Source organism: Populus trichocarpa, chromosome 5 (genome assembly GCF_000002775.5).
Source record: "Populus trichocarpa isolate Nisqually-1 chromosome 5, P.trichocarpa_v4.1, whole genome shotgun sequence".
Taxonomy (NCBI): Eukaryota; Viridiplantae; Streptophyta; class Magnoliopsida; order Malpighiales; family Salicaceae; genus Populus; species Populus trichocarpa.
In genome coordinates this window covers 2,859,174-2,879,067 of record NC_037289.2, presented here as the reverse complement: position 1 = coordinate 2,879,067, position 19,894 = coordinate 2,859,174, and the positions used below count along the sequence as shown (strand labels likewise).

The following is a 19,894-nucleotide window of genomic DNA, read 5'->3' as shown; positions in this document are numbered from 1 at the left end:
TAAACCTAGTAGTAAGATGCTTGCTTATGAAATTAATAGTATAACTCTTTAATAACCCTATTCTACGAAGGGGCATGTTAATTTCACGTTCAGGTTAAATCAGTTAAACGTCGTTGCGTCATTTTTTAAAAAATAATTTAGTAATTTTTGGATCGTTTTGATATCCTAAAATCAAAAATATATTTTAAAAAATAAAAAATATATATATTATTTCGATACATTTCTAAATAAAAAAAACTTTAAAATACAATATTTACTAGACTTCTAAACAAACACGAAATCTAGATTGGCTAAGATATAGCAAGGTGGAAGCTGGCAAAATTCCTTACCTTGAATAATTAAAAAATTTTGGGTCAAAACTAATAAAATTCAAGTTTTCCTTGAAAACAATTTCTAATCTTGACCACCTCTAAAAAGAAAAAAAAAATCTGCTCTGTCCCTGTAGACAGGCGCCTTGCTAAACAGCTCGATTAAAATTTGATTTCCCTCCACATACTTCGTACAGTATGGTCATTATTGCACGATATTTTTGTATAATGAGACATAAAATTTTATTTATCAAAGTGTTTTTTAACTAATTTTTGTAAAACAATCTTGTTAAAAAATAGCTCGAGAAATTAATACAATTATCTATCAATGTGCTAAGCTTAGGAAAGCGACTAGTAGGACATCAACCCTGTGAATAGTGAAGTTGATGAACTAAATATCTCCTTCCATGTAACCATGTGTAGAGTGAAGTTGATGAGAAAGCATGCATGCATATATATATTCTTGACAGTTTGGTGGTTTGAACGTTAGGTTTGCGAGGAAACTCACTGGTAGGATAACATTAAAGTTGTCGGACGGTATTTGAAATTACAGTGAAGTTTGTTTTTTAAAGGTTTTTTTATTTAGAAAAATATTAAAATAATTTTTTTTTTTAGTTTTTAAAATTTATTTTAATATTAGTATATTAAAACGACCCAAAAATATTAAAAAAAAATTGAAATAAAATAAAACTTTAAATTTAATGACAAGCGGGTTGCATCACAGCACCAAACGGGAAATTAATTAAAATCTATTACAAAAGAAGTATTATGCTTGACTTTTTCTACTTACTAGTCCAAGGTTGTTCTTGAGATTTCAACACTCCTTATCCCTTAAGCTCTCTTTTCCTTTTTTAATATAAATATGGGACACTACTATTGTTTCTCATCATATTACTAGCTTAATTGCATCTCGAGATACAGGTCCATAGAGCGACTTATTTAAAAGAGAGAAGATGCCACCACCAGGTTGGGGACCGCCGCCGGGAGGACCACCCGGAGGCCCGGGAGCTTGTGGCTGCTTTGGCTTCTTATGTGATGGTATCTGCAGGGTTGTGAATTCATGGTGAGCTTCTCTTCTCTTTATTGTTGTTCTTGTTAATTGTAGGTCGCGATGCTTGATCCATGATTGATGATATATATTAGCCCATATTCGTGTTATAACTGATTTTCTGATGAGATGTTGTCCTCCTTCGATCTCAAGAGGTATGGTACATGAACTTACAAGTTTCTTGAATCTTTAATGTTCTAGCCAAAATGGTATATCGAAGATCAATTAATTTTCTTGAGAACAAACATTTATTTAAAGTTTTTTTATGTGTAGAGTTATTAATGATAAACTTTAGTTTTCTATCTTTTTCTGCTATATGCTGTGTGAAACTAAGCTTTCCTTCTTGTTTGTTTTTTTACCCGTTGTGAAGAGAAACTACATTTAATTTATGACAAGGTTCCAGGCAGTGACATGGTTTTACCTTTTCTGTTGACAGCTGCTATGTTCTGTGCTGCTGCTGCATCTTTGAAAGGTGTTGTGGACGAGGTGGACCGGGCGGACCGGGCGGACCAGGTGGTCCAGGTCGTTTCTGATCACCGCATGTTAACTTGTTGATTGTTATGAATACAATCGTGGCATAAATAGTGGGGATCAGGATTTGTGACTGTTTTAATCCCACCACCCTCGAAGCTTTCTTCTTCGAGTACCTTGTATTGTTGTTAATTACTAGGGTTATGTTATGTTATATCACAACCAGAGGGAATTTTTTTTCTCGTATTTTTACGTCTTGTAATAATATTGTGATATGGGAGTGCTGCTTTTCTTTCCTCAACTCATGATCACGCATTTGTCGGTCTTGTTTAATTCGAGATTATTTCTTGCAATGTGATTCCCGGCATTGATGGTGATTAGGAAAACCTTGTTGCCAGAGCAGCAATGGATTACAAGGGTTCTCCCTCACTTTCAAATAAGGTTTGTTAATTCCATTTCATTTCATCCGGAGATGGCCGAAACATTTGATACCAATTCTAAAAATAAAACAAAATAAAATAATTTTCATCTCATTTCAAATCTTGGTCCGTTCTGGATTTTCTAGATAAATTTCAGCCAGAATATTTCGGTTTCATTTCACATGTTCCGTTCCGGGCTTGAAAAGCTTGTTTAAGTTGAATTATTTTAAGTTATAATTCTATTTAATCTTAACTATTTTGGAATATTTTAAATTTTAAAATTATATTTGTTTGACATTATATTTATATTGCATAATTTATAATTAATTTATTTTAAATTTGAATTATGTTTGTTGAATTTTATTTATATATATATATATATATATATATATATGAACAATGCAACCCCGATACGGCACGGCAAAACGCTCCAAAACCGAATAATTCAATTCCAATTAAAAAAATAAAACACCTACCAGAACAAAATTGACAACCTTGCTTTCAACAGAAAAGCTGCAGGTTGAACCAAGCAATAAAAGAACATGGGAGCATAGTTATCATACTTGGCAGTTGGCCAGATCGACCTCAAATCTACCTAAGACAAAATTGCTACGGCATCATTTTAAACAAAAAATTAAAAAAAAATCATAAAAAGATCGAGTTTAATAACTACGCTAGGAAAAATCAATTATAGAACTAAAACGGGTGAAACTAAAAGCAAAGGGTGTCATTTGAACTTCAAGAATATTAGATTCAAGTCTTGTAAGGAAAACAAATTCAGTAAATTATTGCAAACTTTGCTTCAAGAATCTTCACTGCTAGTCGGCGGATATAAGATAAAGAAAATCTCAAACATGAAAAGGTTAAAATTGAAGAGCATAAACAATCGTTTCAAGACCATCAAGAAGTGCTCAGCTGCACAAAACCTAGATTTTCTTATCCCTTCCACAGGTCACCTAAGAGGTTTTAGGTTTGTATGATTAGGGACTTGCAATCAATAGACAATATCCTGATGCACCACCGAATATTGGCCGATTCCAAAAGGTCCATAAGAGGTGAGACTTAAGAAAGAAAAACACCCTTCCTGTATTACGAAATGTGTATATTCCACTTTAATTTTCAGAAATTCTAGGGTCCTGAGTACCTCTCCACCATTATCCACATATCTTTGTATTGTTTGAGTTTCACCAAAAAACTGGGTAAAAAAAAGTAGTGAATTTGCAAAGAAGAAAGTAAATGCTCAACGAGATGAATTTAATTTCCTAAGCGTGGGCAACTAATCAGTTCAAAAGTCCATGGATGTAGCCCCACTTTACAACCTCAATACAACATAAAGAGAGTACATCCATTTGACCTACATGGCTGTCTCAATTTCAAAGCTAAAGCTTAGAGCACAGAACCAAAACCAAAACCAAATCCTTTCCATTCTCAATCTTCTTCTTCAGATGCCTCTCTCAACCACTACAACAAAGATGCATATAAAATGTGAACTCGCACGTTATATGGTGCAATAATAGCATCATGCGTCAAGTTTAGGGGAGCTATCCAATAAAAGAATAATAGTATAAGAAGAAGAAAAAAATGTTTGGCAAAGATTTCAATGACTTGAGTATTCATAGGCTGCAATCCAGAGCTCATCTAACTCTATATTTGCACGTCCTCTATCCTTCTAACTCTCATATTTGGATGGGAAAACAATCATGCATGGATGATGGAACATATCAGAGAGTGAGTTATGAAGGCCTAGAGCTTCTCTGAATTTATTTACCAGGCTGTGATTATAAAGGCTCCTATTTGCGTGAGAAACAAGATAGAACTCGTGACAGCCAACACAGACAATTGACATCCAAACATGGAAGATGCAGTGTGATTGCATATGTAACTAATTCATTAAACAGTGAGATTAGAGTATTAAATCTTACTTGAATGAGTTTTTCTGACTGCTTGACAAAAACTTTATCTGATTCTTCAGCATCTTTTTTCTCATCAGCCCACCTCAATATGGCATCCTCTTCTAAAATGTCTTTATCATATAAAATATGCAAAATCTGAGAGAAAATCATATGATCTGATCAGCAACATGACAAACAACAGTTTACATTCACCTATTGAAGCATCAATAAAGATTTGTTTTTTGGGTCGAGGCCAGGATATCAGAAGTTATTATTGCATAGAGATCAATAAACATAATCCAAGAAAATAAAAATACCTGGGAAAAATGTGGTGAGAACTCCTTAACAGATTCCAGACACATTTCTTCAAATTTCATTATCACTTCAATCTGTACAAATGATATCAAGTTAACACCCGTGGACAACTGAGGGAACTGTTTGTGAAATGAACTATCTTATCCATCCAAATTCTTCATGAAAGCAACAAACAGAACTATTTCATAGATTTCTTCAAGTGAGAAATCACCTTGGCAGTCAGAGTGCATGACAGGAAGAAGCAGAATCAGTGATTTAGTGGAAAAACATATCTGTTTTCCCTATAAATTAATAAATGGAAGTAAAACTCTAACATATTCACTCCAATAGTAGTATATTATACAGAAGTAATAAAAAGATTGTCCATAGAGAACGAATATAAAAAAAATTGAATGAGGTTTCTCTCTGAAAAGATGATGTAAGACTGATAAAAGATAATGAAAGATATGTAAAGAATGGCTAGTCAAGAAGATCAGCAATGCAAACCTGGTCATCTATTTCCTTTGAATAGAACTTTAGAAGGTTGTTCCATGCATCTATAATGCTTGCTGCATTTTTGCGCAATTCACCTGAAAGGTTACATGAAATATTAATTGAAGCCACAGAGTTTAATTCATCCCTCCAACCCAACAATAAGAAAAAAGAAAGAATAAAAGCAATCACAATTGTGAAGGGGTTAAAAGCAGGAATTAGTTTTCAAATCATGACAGATTCAAAGCATCATTTAATGTGTTCCATCCTACCTTGCCTAACAAGCAAAATGAAATAGGTTAAACGTTATGCCCATAAAATATTACCCCTTATCTAGAGATATTCACAAAATTTCCAACATATTTTCACTCATCAAGAACAAATTATTGTCTCGGATCATTCATAGAAAAGAAAATAATTCACTTGCATGAATGTGTAGTACCATATGGCACAAGTACAGAACTAATTACCAGCAGTAGCATGTGGAATCTCTAACGCCTGTTTCATCATTGCATAAAATATTGCCCCAGCACAGTCTGCGGATGTCATGTTGTATGACAACCTAAAAATTGAAATGGGAAATGAAATTAAAGGTAGAATACATAACTTTGAGCAATTATATGTTGTTGATAATATTAAACAGAAAAAGGAAGATAAAAATAAAAATTGTTAGGCAATCAAGAGGAAAGGAGTAAAAACACATCATCCATCTTAAACCTCACACAGGCAAGGCTAAGATGAAGGTTTCAGACAAATTAGTTCTATCACTTCAATATTTTCCAGAATGCAACCATTCTTCCAAACCTTTACCTTCAATGAGTTCAAAGGATTAAGTTTGAAAGGTTCACAAGGTTAATAATGCTAAAGAGGATAAAAAATATAGCGATAATTTAAAAATTGATTTGTGAAACAAATGTGTCGAATATTTTATACATTATGGGAGACATGGTTATTAACTACTTGTCCACTATTCAGAAGCAGTAGAGGAAGAAGCAGAGTTAAACAGGCAATAATACCTGTTCATGAGTGACAGCCAGCCAAATACAACAGTCCCTTACAATATTTAATATCACCTTATTTATATGTATTTAAAGAATTTTATAGAAAATATAACTTAATAATCACTTATCTAGATAAAATTATGAGCTTTTTATACATCATTACTCACACTTTATGTGAAAGTTTGTCCATCCTACATCTAATAGAAAGTTATGAAGAGAAGACTACTAGTTGAAGAAGATTGAGTGGTGTTGCTGGTTCAAACAAAGGTCAAAACAGGATCTTAAAATGAAATAAAAAAATAATAATTAATACTAATCACATAATTATTGACTACATCAGCCATTTATTGAATTCTGTTTACCAAGGGGATTCCAACTGCCTCCTATTTCAGCCCTGGCAGATGGTGGTAACAAAGCCACTCAAAGGTTCAAAACTCAAAACATTATTTCTTTTATTGACTCGGAAAAGGCTAGGCATCATGGCATGTACAGTTTTGTGCATGAAAACGAGCAAAACACTAAATCAAATGGTTCAGTGCAAGCTTTCAGCCGGGAAACATGAACCTGGGATCTTTTATGTGTTTCAATAGACAATTGATAATAAGCCTTTATTAAATAAATTATTTAAAAGAAATAAACTAAAAATCAGAATAAGGTATTAGTAAGCCAAAAGAGGTAACCAGAGGAAGGTGAACAGGTTAAAAAGTAGAAAATTATCAACTTTTGACGATGAGTCTTCATTATACATGTGTAGATTATTATGTATGAAATTGAACTTGATAAACTTATTTACCCTGTAAAGTATTGATAAATAGACATGTGTTATAAGCATCAATACGAGATCTATGTTATGGGTCCAGTTAAAAAAAGAAAAATAATCTAACATACCGCAGAGAGTTCATTTCAAGAATTACATCAGGTACTTTGATATTCTCATTAACAGCCCTCAAAAAAGTTGCTTCAACCTGCAAAACAAAGTGGGATATTCAAGGTTTTGTGGGAACTATAAGTGAAATTTTTGTCGTCATCCAAATGCTGCGTGATTTTCACCTCTTTCTCATAGTAAATGGAATCATCTCTAGAATCTTCAGCATCATCGTCTTCAGAATCAGTGCCATTACGACCAGGCTTCAACTCCCCAGAAGTTGAGAGAGCATTTCCATCTAGATTTAAGAATTCCAAATCATCCTCCAAAGATTGAGTGGCCTCAGCAAGTTTATCAGCAGGAATGGGTGCAACTGAATGTCTCCATTCTTCCTCGTGACCTCCCTCACATATTGACCAAACATGGCCAACACCACCAGGCCCGAGCTGAAAACCCATAAAAGATATCAAGAAAGAGCAGAAACGTATTCAGATTAACAATAACATATGATGATTATCAGATCACAATAGCAAGGCTCAATGCTGTGATTTTTTTCTTTTTGAGGATAGAAAAGATATGTTATTAGATAAGAACAGTAAATTCATAGAGATGAAGGACGAGAATTCCACCAAGACAGAAATAAAAAATCTGAAACAACAAAATGTGAATGACCCACCTCACAGTTTTTCTACAAACTTTCATATCTGTTATTACTAGGAACACTCTATACACAACCTCAGCCTCAACCCCAAATGACTGGTGTAAGGACAACATCTGTAACAGAGGGTTGTGAAGTGCACTAAGAGAAAACTTGAATTCATAACTTAATCTGACCAGCATCCCATTTTGCTTGCCAAAGAAAAGGAGAAGCAGGTGACTAATAGATAACACACTTTTTACTGATAAGTAACAGATTAGCATGCCTAAAAACCCTGTCTCATTGTATAATTAGAGTGAGGAATTGGTTCCCCACAGATGAGCAATAATTAAATGTGTATTGTCTCTGTTGTAGAAAATTATTAAGATTTACTCAATTCTATCACCCAAATAAATACAATAGCTCTTGTCAGCATCTTGCGCCCTCCACACAAAGACTATATAAACTCACTGATAATGGAAATCATACAGCTAAACTAGGAATTATAATAAATCATCCCACAAAATTACATTTGCCTTTCACCAAAATGCTACACAGTCACAACACCGAATGGCCATGTGAACTAAGTCTTTAAGGATAATTACAATTCAGACTCTCCTGAACTACTGTTTTTCAGCAGGCATAATAAGTGTTGGAGCCAAAAATCAAATAGCACTGACATATGAAACTTTAATCACTATCACATCCCTCCCAAGTCTTTGATACCATGGAGAAACCTTGTTATGCAAGGTTGAAGTAAAAATTCCATTTATTTTTGGCACATTTTTCCCTTGAAGAGAACTTTCCCCGCTCTCATTACAAATTATTTTCACATAAGATACTTTCAAAGAAAGGGAAAGAGGAGAGGAATGATAAATCTACAATCAGGCATATAAAACACAACTAAGAGATAGCAGTCTCAGGATCATAGAGAAACCAAATTTGAAAGCTCACCTGTGATGCAGGCGTCTCAGACATCATTTCCCTATTTAACGTATCCATAGTACATGTAATTGCTGCATATTACACAAATCCACTTATACATTAAGGAGTAGAATTATTGTCTCTTCTTCAATATATTCAATTGTTTCATCCTGATAAAAAGCAATTCTTGTGCATAACATATCCTCAAAAAATAAAGTGCATCCCTATCAAACGCTGCAGATAGAACATTAATGAAACATGATGAATAACATCTACCTTAAGAAAAGCAAGACTACAATGTAAATAGTAAAGACAAACATGTACAGCTTGTTTCATGCTGATGTAATGTCAATCAAAAAAAGAAACAGAACAATTTAGCAAAGCTAAAAATACAAGCTATAGCAGGTAAAGCACCAGAGCTTACAAGAATCTACGGTTCCACTGCTATTATCAGCATACTCCAATTCTTCATCACTATCTTCCACAGTTGGCTGCTGATATAAAGACACCTTTGAATAGGAAGGGACAATAAACTGCTGTCCAATCACAACCTGGAGAACAAAAAATATTAATAGAAACACCTTGAGAGAAGATTGCATACATGGATTTTCAATGAATTGTAATTCATAAAGACACCATGAAGAGAAATAACTCCTCATTAAAAAGAAAGTTTAAAATTTTCACAAAGGAGGTGAGGAAAGACCATGCCAGCTGAAAATGCAATATAAACTATAAAGAAAAACGCAATTAGATCATAAAACAATTTTTTGACCTGATAAACTTGAGAGGCTTTATGCTTAATTAGTAAACAGTAATCAAAAATCATTTCTTGTACAAAATCCCTTGAGTTATTTACAGCAAATTAAAACCATGTTATCTGTTCTTATAGAAAACACAAGTGAAATGCTCAAGCCATGCCCCATCTTATTTAAGCAAGCCTATGATGTACCTTCTTTTATAATCAGGGGCTAACATTAGGGGTTTTTTTCAATCCATCTTTAAAATGTAGTTGAAGAAATCAAAATATATAAAAGACCATTAATTTAAGCAGCCAAACTTTAGTGCTGAAGTCATCCACTCTTTACACTTATTCTCATGATTTATATTCAAGAGTCAATTTCATATTGAAAAATTGAATTATGAGATTACAGAACATGATTTTTTTTCACATGCTGTAGCAGCAAAACCTGGCAGGCAGGCAGGCAGAACTCTCTGAGTGAAGAAGGATGGGTAAGTCAAATGTCCACTATTTACACTTATTCTCGTGATTTGTATTCATAGAGAATTTCCTAATGGTTAACATTCACAGTTGCATGTCCATATAAATCCAAGTCAAATGGAAACATTGACACTTCAGAATTATAACACAGGACCGTATCAGTCCACAGTCAACAACATTTCAATCATTGCAGAAGCATTCCTAAAATAAAATCTTTTTAGTTCAAGTTTCATGTCCAACATGTTTATCAGCATGTGCATCCACAAACTCAGGTAACATGCCAAGTTCAAATGCAACTAAAGTCTCACAAGGGAATTCAGCTAAAATTAAACAAAAAAGGTGGAGTTTTAGTTATTACCTTGAAAGACAATACCACGCCAGGTTCCAACGCTGCTCCTGATTTTATTACCACTCCATCACATATTATTGCATGCCTTATGTCACAGCCATCTTCAATAGTGACGCTATCCCATATATAGGAACCTGTTATTGAAACATTTGATCCAATTGAACACCCTTTCCCAATGACAGAATTCGAAATATTGGAGTTGTTCCCAATTCTAGTGCCTTTTCCAATAACAGTAAAAGGACCGATACGTGCAGAACGTGATTGCTCAATTTCTGACAAAAATCAAAGTCATGAAATAGCTGTCAGCAAAATGATTACAAAAAGATAAGCCAAATGGAAATGATAACTAGTTGCTACTCTCAATGAGATAATGTGTTGATAGGGAGATGGTTAGGTGGGGAAGATACCATGTAAATAATGAGAACAATCACAATAAATAATAATAAGTAGGAAGAAATACCATGTTATCTTCTCATTGTGGAAAACCACTTCACAGTACAAATAAATAGACTATAGGAAATCAATAAACGATCCATCAGAGCCATAAAACATGCTTGATGTTTCCAACACTGAAAAAATACACTAGTTCTACTGCCTAATCCCAGTCAAAGCACTAGGATTTCTTACATAAGAAAAACACAAGGAAAAAAAGGACAATTATTATGATGAAAATTAGCAAATTACAAATGGAGAACAAGAAAGCATCCTTTTACTGAAGAAGAAAAATAAGGGCCCCAGAGCAAAGAGCTCACAAATCCTTTCAATATTAGAACAAAAAAACCCTGAAAACAGCCCCAAGCAGAAGACCATAAGGAAGCTAAGAACAAACCCACCCAGGAAGATGACAATACAGTTTAGAATTTAGATAAAGATTGATTCTCAGATCTTATTCCAATCCAAATTTATATCTTTTTCCCATTCTTTCTTGTGCAAATCCTCCAATGCATCGATAACAACTCCTTCACCCTGCCCAGAATAACCCAATACACGGGAGAAAACAGGCTCCCAAAAACTAATTAATTAATACAGATGGATCAACTAAAACATAATTCTATCCATCCAGTATAGATGTGCCAGCAAAAACATAGATCTTGGTGAAAAATAATCAGCACATAAAATGCAACACATGGATTGCTATTACTAACAATCAATTTCAAATAAAAGGGCAGGGAAATTTAATTACTATAAAATATGTAAAGCCCATTTAACATCCATACCTGATGCTCGGTACATCCCTTCTCTTTCAAGATGAGTAGCAGAATTTCCAGAAAACATCACATCTGGTACAAATGGGTAAGTCCACCTTTGAATTATGTCCTTACTGATAGTGTCATAGCTTCGATAGTTATCAATCCTAGCAGCATAACTTGAGTGAATTTCATGAGTGAATATTTTGTAGCCCATAATCTGAAACACATAAATACTGGTCATAAAATAGTATGAAAATTATCATAAAAATTACAACATCAACAGAAAAGATACATTCAATGGAAGATAGTGAGAAAAGTTATAGGTGAAATCAGAACTCAGGAAATAAAAATCTTGATGTTAAATTTATAATAAATTTGCTACGATGTGAATTTTAAAAAAAAGTGAGACGAGATATTGTAAAAAGAAACAAACGTCCATGAATAAATAAATGAAGAGAAATGACTTGAGTGCATCATATCACACTAAGAACAGCAATGAATAAAAGTGAAGATTATAGTCTATCATGAACTCTCTTCTTGCAACTCACAGATAGAGCACTTTTTACTTTTTTTGGATCGGTAACATGCAAAAGCATCCATATAAAATTATGAAATTATTTTTGACAGGCAAGAGAAAGAAATTAGTGGCTAGCTAAAATGAAAACTTGAACCTCACTAATTAACTTGAACCTTATTAATTAAGGTTGAGAAAGTTACAATATAAGCCCGGGATTGAGCTAAGCTTTTTGTTTGAGAGGTGTTGTGCTTAAGCTGTAAGATTGAAGATTATGTAAACATGCTTCTTACCTGTTTAACTCGAAACTGTACATGTGCATCTGTGTGCTCATTGTGTGGTGCCGTGAGTAATTCAAACTCATAATTTCATAGATAGGATGTGTATATACATGTAATCATGCATATTATCTCTAGTGAGAGTGCGTTTAAAACCCTACAAAAAGACATGCAAGAAAAGAGCATACATCGTCAACCAGCAATCCCTTTACAAAATGACGGCGTAGGTGTTGATAGTCAAAGTTGTCAGTGAAAAGACTAAGAACTTCCTGGGAGCAGATATCAATATAACAATCCTGTAAATGAAAAAATAATACTTTGGTGAGTAGTGATAAACAAAATAATCCAATCCAATCTTAATCCTGGAAATTAAAATAAAATAAAAATATAAATCTCAATCCATCAAGTGAAAAATAAACTACAGTGGTCATTGCATGGACAAGAAGTAGATCAGGGATTGAGAACACAAATCCAAGGGACACACCTGCTTGTCATTGTGGAGGCAAATGGAAGGATTATCACCAAGCAATGCATTATCAAGAGGTATAATCCCTCTCAAGTTGTCGGTCTTTTCCTCGTAGAAAAGAAGCTGTTTTGTCTGAGGATCTATTGCCAGAAAAAGCTCGTCAGTACCAAGCCGTGATTGATGGGTAATCGGAGATAGTTTCGACTGTTTAATAACCATAGTCATCACAGCATTACTGTCTTTCTTCCTTCTCTCTTTATGTTCTTGAATCACTTGTGTGAGAGACATGTTGCTCACTGTATCCCCACTAATAAGTACAAAATCTCCATTTATCTTCAAACACCAAAAATAAAAATTAAAAACAATCAGCAGATTGATGAGTAAAAGAAGACAAAACAATCAATTGGTACCCTGCTGCTATGGTTGGTCTAGTCTCCATAGACCAAATCTATGCTGCAACAGCTACTCAAGAATTTGACTGCGAGCATAAACATGACAATCATACAAAGAAAATCAACACAAAAAGTTACTATTCTAGCTTCAAAATCACCAAATCAAAAATACACCACCTCACATATTAACAAACAAGCAATCACATTACACAAATCAATAACAAAACCAAAGCTGATATCATACAAACTTCCAAAAACATAAAACATACAACACACCAATAAAATTCACAGCCACAACGATAATCAACAGAAATTTTTCATGACTACTTCCTTAACTAACTAAAAAATAAACTATAAAGCCAATTATTCAATTCAAGATTTTTTAACAATTTAGTCCCCAGTGAATAGAAAACAAGGAAAAAAACATACCACATTGCGCTCGTAGATCAATCGCAGAGCGTCGCCAGCGCTAACAGAATTATGAGACTCGATAGTTACAACGGAGAAATTCGGCTGCAAAATCCACTCGGATTTCTCCAAATACTCGATAACTTGTTTAGAATGCGCGCAACAGAAAACAAAAACCTCCTCAACTCCAGCAGATTCTAGCCACGCCAATGTGTAATCTATCATCGGCACATTCACCAACGGCAGCAACACCTTCAACAAAACCGAATCAATCGTTTCAAAAAACAATGAACAAATACATGTATTTTATACGAGTATTTTCATACGGATGTGCACGTACTTTAGGGCGTTCGAGTGTGATTGGACGGAATTTGGTGGCAAAGCTATCGGCTAAGAGGATGGCTTGGAGCGGGTGACGGGTGAGGTCCTCTGTATCCTCCGAAACCCTAGCTGCCGCACCTTTTCTCTGTGGAGGCATTTTTTGTTTTGCTCTCTTTTCTTCTCTGCTTTAGGTTGTGATTGCAAAGGGGAAGTGATTAAGGAAGGTAATTAATAATTAATCGATTAGGGTTTTTTGAAAAACCCTGCTACTGTACTGTCACTGTGAGTTGATCAAACCCCTGTAGTGTTTTTGGAGAGGAGATTGCAGGGGAGGATTTGTAGTTTGGGGGTTTTGGTTCTCTGTGGTTGGGTTTAGAGATGGTTTTTCGTAAGCTAATAGAAGGTTGCCACGTGGAATATATTTGTGTGGCGTGTTTAGGGATTTGGATTTGAAGAATTAGGATTAGAGGTTTGTGTTTGGGGTGTTGGACTCCAGGCTCGAGTTTTATGGATGTGAGGTTTAATATTTGGGCTTGTGAGAATTTGGGCTTTTTAAGAAATGTATGTGGGCTTTAGATTTGAGGTACCCAGGTACAGGACCCATTCGTTCAAATAAAAGGCTGAAGGCTGAAGTACATTAAAATGTTTTTTTATTTGAAAATATATTAAAATAATAATTTTTTTATTTTTTTAAATTGATTTTTAATATCACCATGTTAAAATAATCTAAAAATAAAGAAAATAAATTCAAATTCTGGATAAACAGCATTTCCAAACCCCCTTCAAACCCTCACGTCACGTAATGGACTAAATCATTTGAGAGATTAATCGTGTTCAATTTGAGCTTAAACAAGTCCCGTACGTGACAGAAGTTTGATTCTTTCAAATTGATAAAGAACATAAATCATTGGAGGGTTGACATAGATTATTTTTTAATCTTTAAAGATCAAATCACATGATACTTTAATGTTTTTTTATCCTTTATACCATCTTCTTTATTTGTAGTGTATTGACTATTAATTTAGAGGTTTTTTTTTTTGTCTGGGTCAGCTTGTGTGTACCTCGATTAATTCCACGGGTCTTGAAATTAACGATCATGTAAGCTTCCAGTGATCCTGAGGTTTGTGAGACTTGAACTGGTGACCTCTAGGGAACAAACCTAGAGTCTGATCAGTTGAGTTGTACCCTTAAAGGTTTACTTTGAGACTCATTCATGGTAGAGATCAATATCTAACGTTTAAAATGTGTATTTCAAGACTCGTCCATGCGTTTTGGTAATATTTTTTTTGTTTTTTAAAATATATTTTTAACATAATTCAACACTAAATAAAAATAAAAATTTAAAAGCATAGTTGTACAGTATAAATAAACAGTCCTAAAGAAACTAAAAAAAAAACAGGGGGGAAGAAATGAAAAGAAAAGACTTCCACTTTTTTTATAACTCATCGACAGTTGACAATTGACAATGTCTGCATAATGTCTAACACAATAATTTAGAACACGTGGAAGAGAGAAAGGGAGAAGAAACCCAGAAATTTTTAGAGTGCTTAGAAAATAATTAGAATATTTTCGCTCAAGCTCGAAAATACTTTTATTATTGTTATTTTTATTTATTTTTTTGCCTATCTCTCTCATAGAATATTATCTTCTCTGAAGTAAGCATTGGCAATTATTATTTTTATCACTATAAAAATTTCCAAAGAAAAACCCCTATATTGTGGATTGTTATTACCCCAATAAATCCTGAGCGACGATATTAATTAAATTATATACAAGTTCAAATGAAATAATTAAGACATGGTGTAATGGACCGACTTATCATCATCATTTCCGTTTTATAATTTGCCGTTCATATTGTTAGTATTATCCTTTTACATATAGTATATTATTAATTGTTGATAGTGTTATTATATATTTAATGACTCTAGACGGTGGCCTGCCTGCCTCTAAATACATACAACATATTTATTAAAAGCATAAAACAAAATTGTTAGTGTAATTTTCTAGTTTTTCAAAGCATCAATTTGAAAGGGACGGTTTTAGATTTATCAAAATCACCATTAAAACTGATAAGCTAGAATTTTCATGAATAATTGGAGTGGTTAGAATTTTTCAAAAAATATAACCGGGACAAAAATATTAGAGAACAATATATAAATTATATCTCGGAACATCACCTAACAGCTTAAGCTATTAGGTTGAGATGGTTCGTTAACATGGTATCAGAGCCTTGATGACCAAGTGGTCACGAGTTCGAATCTTATTACCTCTGTTTATTTGATAAAAATCAAGTACAAGGTAATGTGAGTCTGTGCAAGTTTCAAGTCCAAAAGACTTTCACTTGAGAGGATGTGTTAAACAATAATATATAAATCATATATTGAAATCTCACTTAAATCCAAATAGATAATAATAATATTATTAATTGTTATTTTTATAATTGATAGAGTCGATAAAATAACAAAGTCATAAAAGAATTTTGGTTATCGGGTTATTTAATTAAAATTAAACATGAGTCACCAGGATAAATTAGATTAATTTTTTTAAAAAAAAATTAATGTTAATTGGATTAATTTTGAACCGGGTTATCCAATTCGAGCAAATTATTAAAAATATGATTAAATGAACCTGGATTTATCAAGTAAATGTCTAATTTCATTGAATTATAAATCAGATACGGGTCAAGCTCAGATTCCTTACTTTTCTAGAAGAACCGACGTGTGTTGTTTTTTTCAGCACGCTAATTACGTCCGAGACCAGGATGATGCGAAAAAAGCTGGTGGGATCCTGTCTACAGGACGGTGCAGAGAACATGGTAAGCAGTAAGGGAAAGTTTGGGAATATGGCTGAGGCTGAGGCTGCGTTTCTAAAATATTTAATTTTTTTTTATTAAAATTTAATATGGTTTGTATGTTTTGGATCGTTTTGATGTGCTGATGTCAAAAATAATTTTTAAAAAAATAAAAAAAACATCATTAGCATGTATTTTGGCATGAAAAGTTATTTGAAAAGCACTCGTAACCACACTGCCAAACACGCTTTAATTTAATAAGCACAGAAGCTGCCAAAACATTTCTCCCAGCCAGCTAATTAACCAGATCCGATCCACATCTTCATTTTTCGTAAGCTCAACAGCTTATCAGTCATACAATAACCAGTGTAGATTATCGTATCTGCTGTACAGCCAAGTGTATCAGAATAGCTCAAGCTTCTTCTCTAAAGCCTGTTGGGTGTTGGCAGCTGGGAGATTTATTTTTTAATGTGTTAATATTAAAAATAAAATTTAAAAAATAAAAATATTTTAAAAAAATACCTAATACCAACGTAGAATTTGAAAATTCACCGATTATACAAGCTCATGGACTGTCAATGAGATGGTATTTTATTCACTACCGGGAATCACCAGTCTAGTTTCTTAACGTGCACACCAAAACAAGGGTAGATTATAATTTAGTTACGTAAGTTATCGAGACTGATTAATTAATTAATTAATCTTTGTTTAATAAAAACAATTGAATAATCCATTACTCAGTGTTAACCACTCTCAGTTTAATGGTTTTTTGCAATTTTGTGAATGCATGCCATTTTAAGAGTTGTTCTAGATTTTGTGCGTCTAGCATAGCATCGTAATTTATGATGTTTTTTAAAAATATTTTTTGTTTTGAAATATATTAAAATATATTTTTAATTTTTTAAAAAAAATTTAACACTAACAAGTTAAAATTATCAAAAAAGTAATAAAAAAACATTGATTTTATTACCAATAAATTTTGGTAATAATTTATTTCACATGTCAGAGATAGAATTATAAATTATAAAATAATTTATATATATATATAATAATTATTATTGGTGAACTTATCATTTTTGCATGTATACAATACATGTATAAAAAATTCTGCATATATTTACAAGAATTAAAACCTTTTTCTTAAAACTGAGGATAATCATGATCGACTAGATTTGTTCAGCCTTCTTACAAACTATTTGCGACAATACTATTTATGAATCATAATAACAGAATAGTAACTTTCAATCAATTTCTCAAGGTGACTTTAGAGTGCAAGAAACACGGTGCACCCATCTTTGTCAATGTCCTTGTTTTTTACCTTCTTCGTGACACCGGAGGAGAATGTCAATTTTGCTGTTAAAAGCGCTTCCTTGTATCTGAAGTTTCTAAAACCCAATTATTATTTTTTTTAATTAAGGATTTTCGGGTTGGTTTATATGTATCTTGACTAATTCTTCATGGTTATGAAATTAACGATCATGTAAGTTTCCAATGATCCTAAGGTTTGTGGCACTCAAATTGATGATCTTTGAGGAACAAATCCATGGCATGACCAGTTGAGTTACACCCACCAGGGTTAAAAAAAAATACTCAACCAACTCTTGATGTAGGTGGTGTTTAATAGTGTAGCAGTGGTTGTTTTAGATAATATTTTTTATTTTGAAAAATATTAAAATAATATTATTATTTTTTTATTTTTTAAAATGATATATCAAATATATAAAAAAATTAAAATATAAATTAAAAACTTGACCCAGTTGTTTACTTACATGGTAGCAAGATTCCATAACGTGGAGTGAGTTGGACATCTCTCGTCACAGCTCTCGCTTGACGAAAATCATTGCCAAATTTCAATAATCAATGGGCAATATTATATTTATAAAAGAGACGATTAATTAGAGTTGTATTCAAATACAGAACTGCAAGTTAGGCAGCTAGGTAGGTCTAGACAAATGCACAGGGGAAAAGTGTCGTCTTCTTAATTTCCCAGAAGAACTGCATGTAAAAAGCAAGTAAATCGCAATCATGCAGGTCTAGGAAAAGAAAACTGAGCTTTAACTTTATTGATAGATCCGTGACAACCCATCCACTCCACGGAGAGGTTGTTCTTCATGAGACTTCCATTGATTTTTTTCCAGCTAGCCCCGTGGATCTGAACCACATGCAGCTCCTCTTAGTTAATGATGATGTTACTGTGTGGTATGGCCCGTGAACGTTACCTTGCGTTCTTCTTTTTTTTTTTTTTTTTAATTATTGGATTGATATAAATATCTTTTTATAAGTATATGTATATGGTGATTAGTATTAGAATGGATATATTAGGTTTGATATTCTTTTTAACGACGAATTAGTATAATCATTGATTGCGTTGGAGATGAAATATCTTGCTTGAAGGTTCGGTAGCTTTTGATTTTAGATGTTTTTTTAAAATATATTTGTTTTTAAAAAATATTAAATTAATTTTTTTTAGTGTTCGTCATGATTTTGATGTGATGATATTAAAAAAAATAATTTTAATACATTTTAAGTAAAAATATATATTTAAAAAGTATTATTCACCACAATACTAAACAGATACAAAATAATAACTTTAAACACCTTTTATATAAAATGTAAATAAATTCAATTCAAAATATTTACTAAGAATTGAGCTATTGAATCCAAATCAAAAGGAAATGATAAAAAAAATCTTTTTTTTTCTTATGATTCATTTTTGTTGTTCGGCTAACAAAAAGGAAGGGAATTTATACCAAATATAGGTCAAATAAATGTGTATGTTTTTTTTTTATGAAAAAAATATCTAAACACCATGGAATCCTTTTTCTAGTGGGACAAAATTCAAAGATTACAACAAATTAATTCTCTCTTGTCTATTCTAATTAATTCAATGGTGCGCAATGGGTGTTTGATATTTGATATTGAGATTAAATTTGTTTTTTTTTATTTAAATTAGTAATTTTAGATTATTTTTTATATGCTGATATTAAAAAAAAATTAAAAATAATAAAATATTTTAAAACAAAAAAAAATTTAAAAATAACTTTTATCAATCCAAAAACCATATTAAGCCCGAGGAAGCAAGAAGGACACCTCTTTTCCTTAATTCAAGCAATCAAATAAAAGAAATCAGACCTTTATAACGTCTTCTCCATTCCATCCCTTTCGTTATATTCATTAATAACAATAATAATATGCCCAAAACACATTAAAGATGCATTCATTGTGAATTAATAATCATGTCAAATATATGATATATATATATATATATATATATATATATATATATATATATATATTATCTAGTTTTGTGTGCTTTGCAAGAATGTGATAGGGCAATAATCTGCAGTGATTACTGTACACAATAAGAAATTAATTACAAGCCGGTTTCTATACTTGCTTGCTTCTCCTCTATATAACATAATACATGGTGATGAACTGAGTTGAAGTGAGATTTTAATGTATTTATATGATAGAATAATTTCATGTTTTAGGATTAATGTATTTAAGTGATAGAATAATTGTACCAAGTTTCAAGTTGAACCGAAAAAGATATTGACCTCGTAAAACCTAATTAATTTAGCTGGTATTTTAGTAATTCAATTGACTTGTTCTAAA

The 19,894-nt window shown here is 32.5% G+C and overlaps 1 protein-coding gene and 1 long non-coding RNA gene across 2 annotated transcripts; one reads left to right on the top strand and one right to left on the bottom strand.

Annotated features, from left to right (window-relative positions):
• Positions 1-1,035: 1,035 nt before the first annotated feature.
• On the top strand, positions 1,036-2,128 carry LOC18098890 (uncharacterized). Its single transcript, XR_002981810.2, has 2 exons — positions 1,036-1,371; positions 1,793-2,128. It is a non-coding gene; the product is annotated as an uncharacterized LOC18098890 (long non-coding RNA).
• Positions 2,129-3,479: 1,351 nt separating this feature from the next.
• On the bottom strand, positions 3,480-13,877 carry LOC18098889 (uncharacterized). The gene is made up of 15 exons (XM_024602085.2): positions 13,508-13,877; positions 13,189-13,419; positions 12,386-12,700; positions 12,090-12,197; positions 11,137-11,326; positions 9,929-10,191; positions 8,776-8,902; positions 8,382-8,443; positions 6,976-7,236; positions 6,814-6,890; positions 5,395-5,486; positions 4,940-5,022; positions 4,456-4,527; positions 4,169-4,294; positions 3,480-3,707 (listed from the first exon to the last, which is right to left on the bottom strand). The coding sequence occupies exons 1-15, from the start codon at positions 13,643-13,645 to the stop codon at positions 3,675-3,677; spliced, it is 2,178 nt and encodes a 725-aa protein (XP_024457853.1). The 5' UTR covers positions 13,646-13,877; the 3' UTR covers positions 3,480-3,674.
• Positions 13,878-19,894: the final 6,017 nt, after the last annotated feature.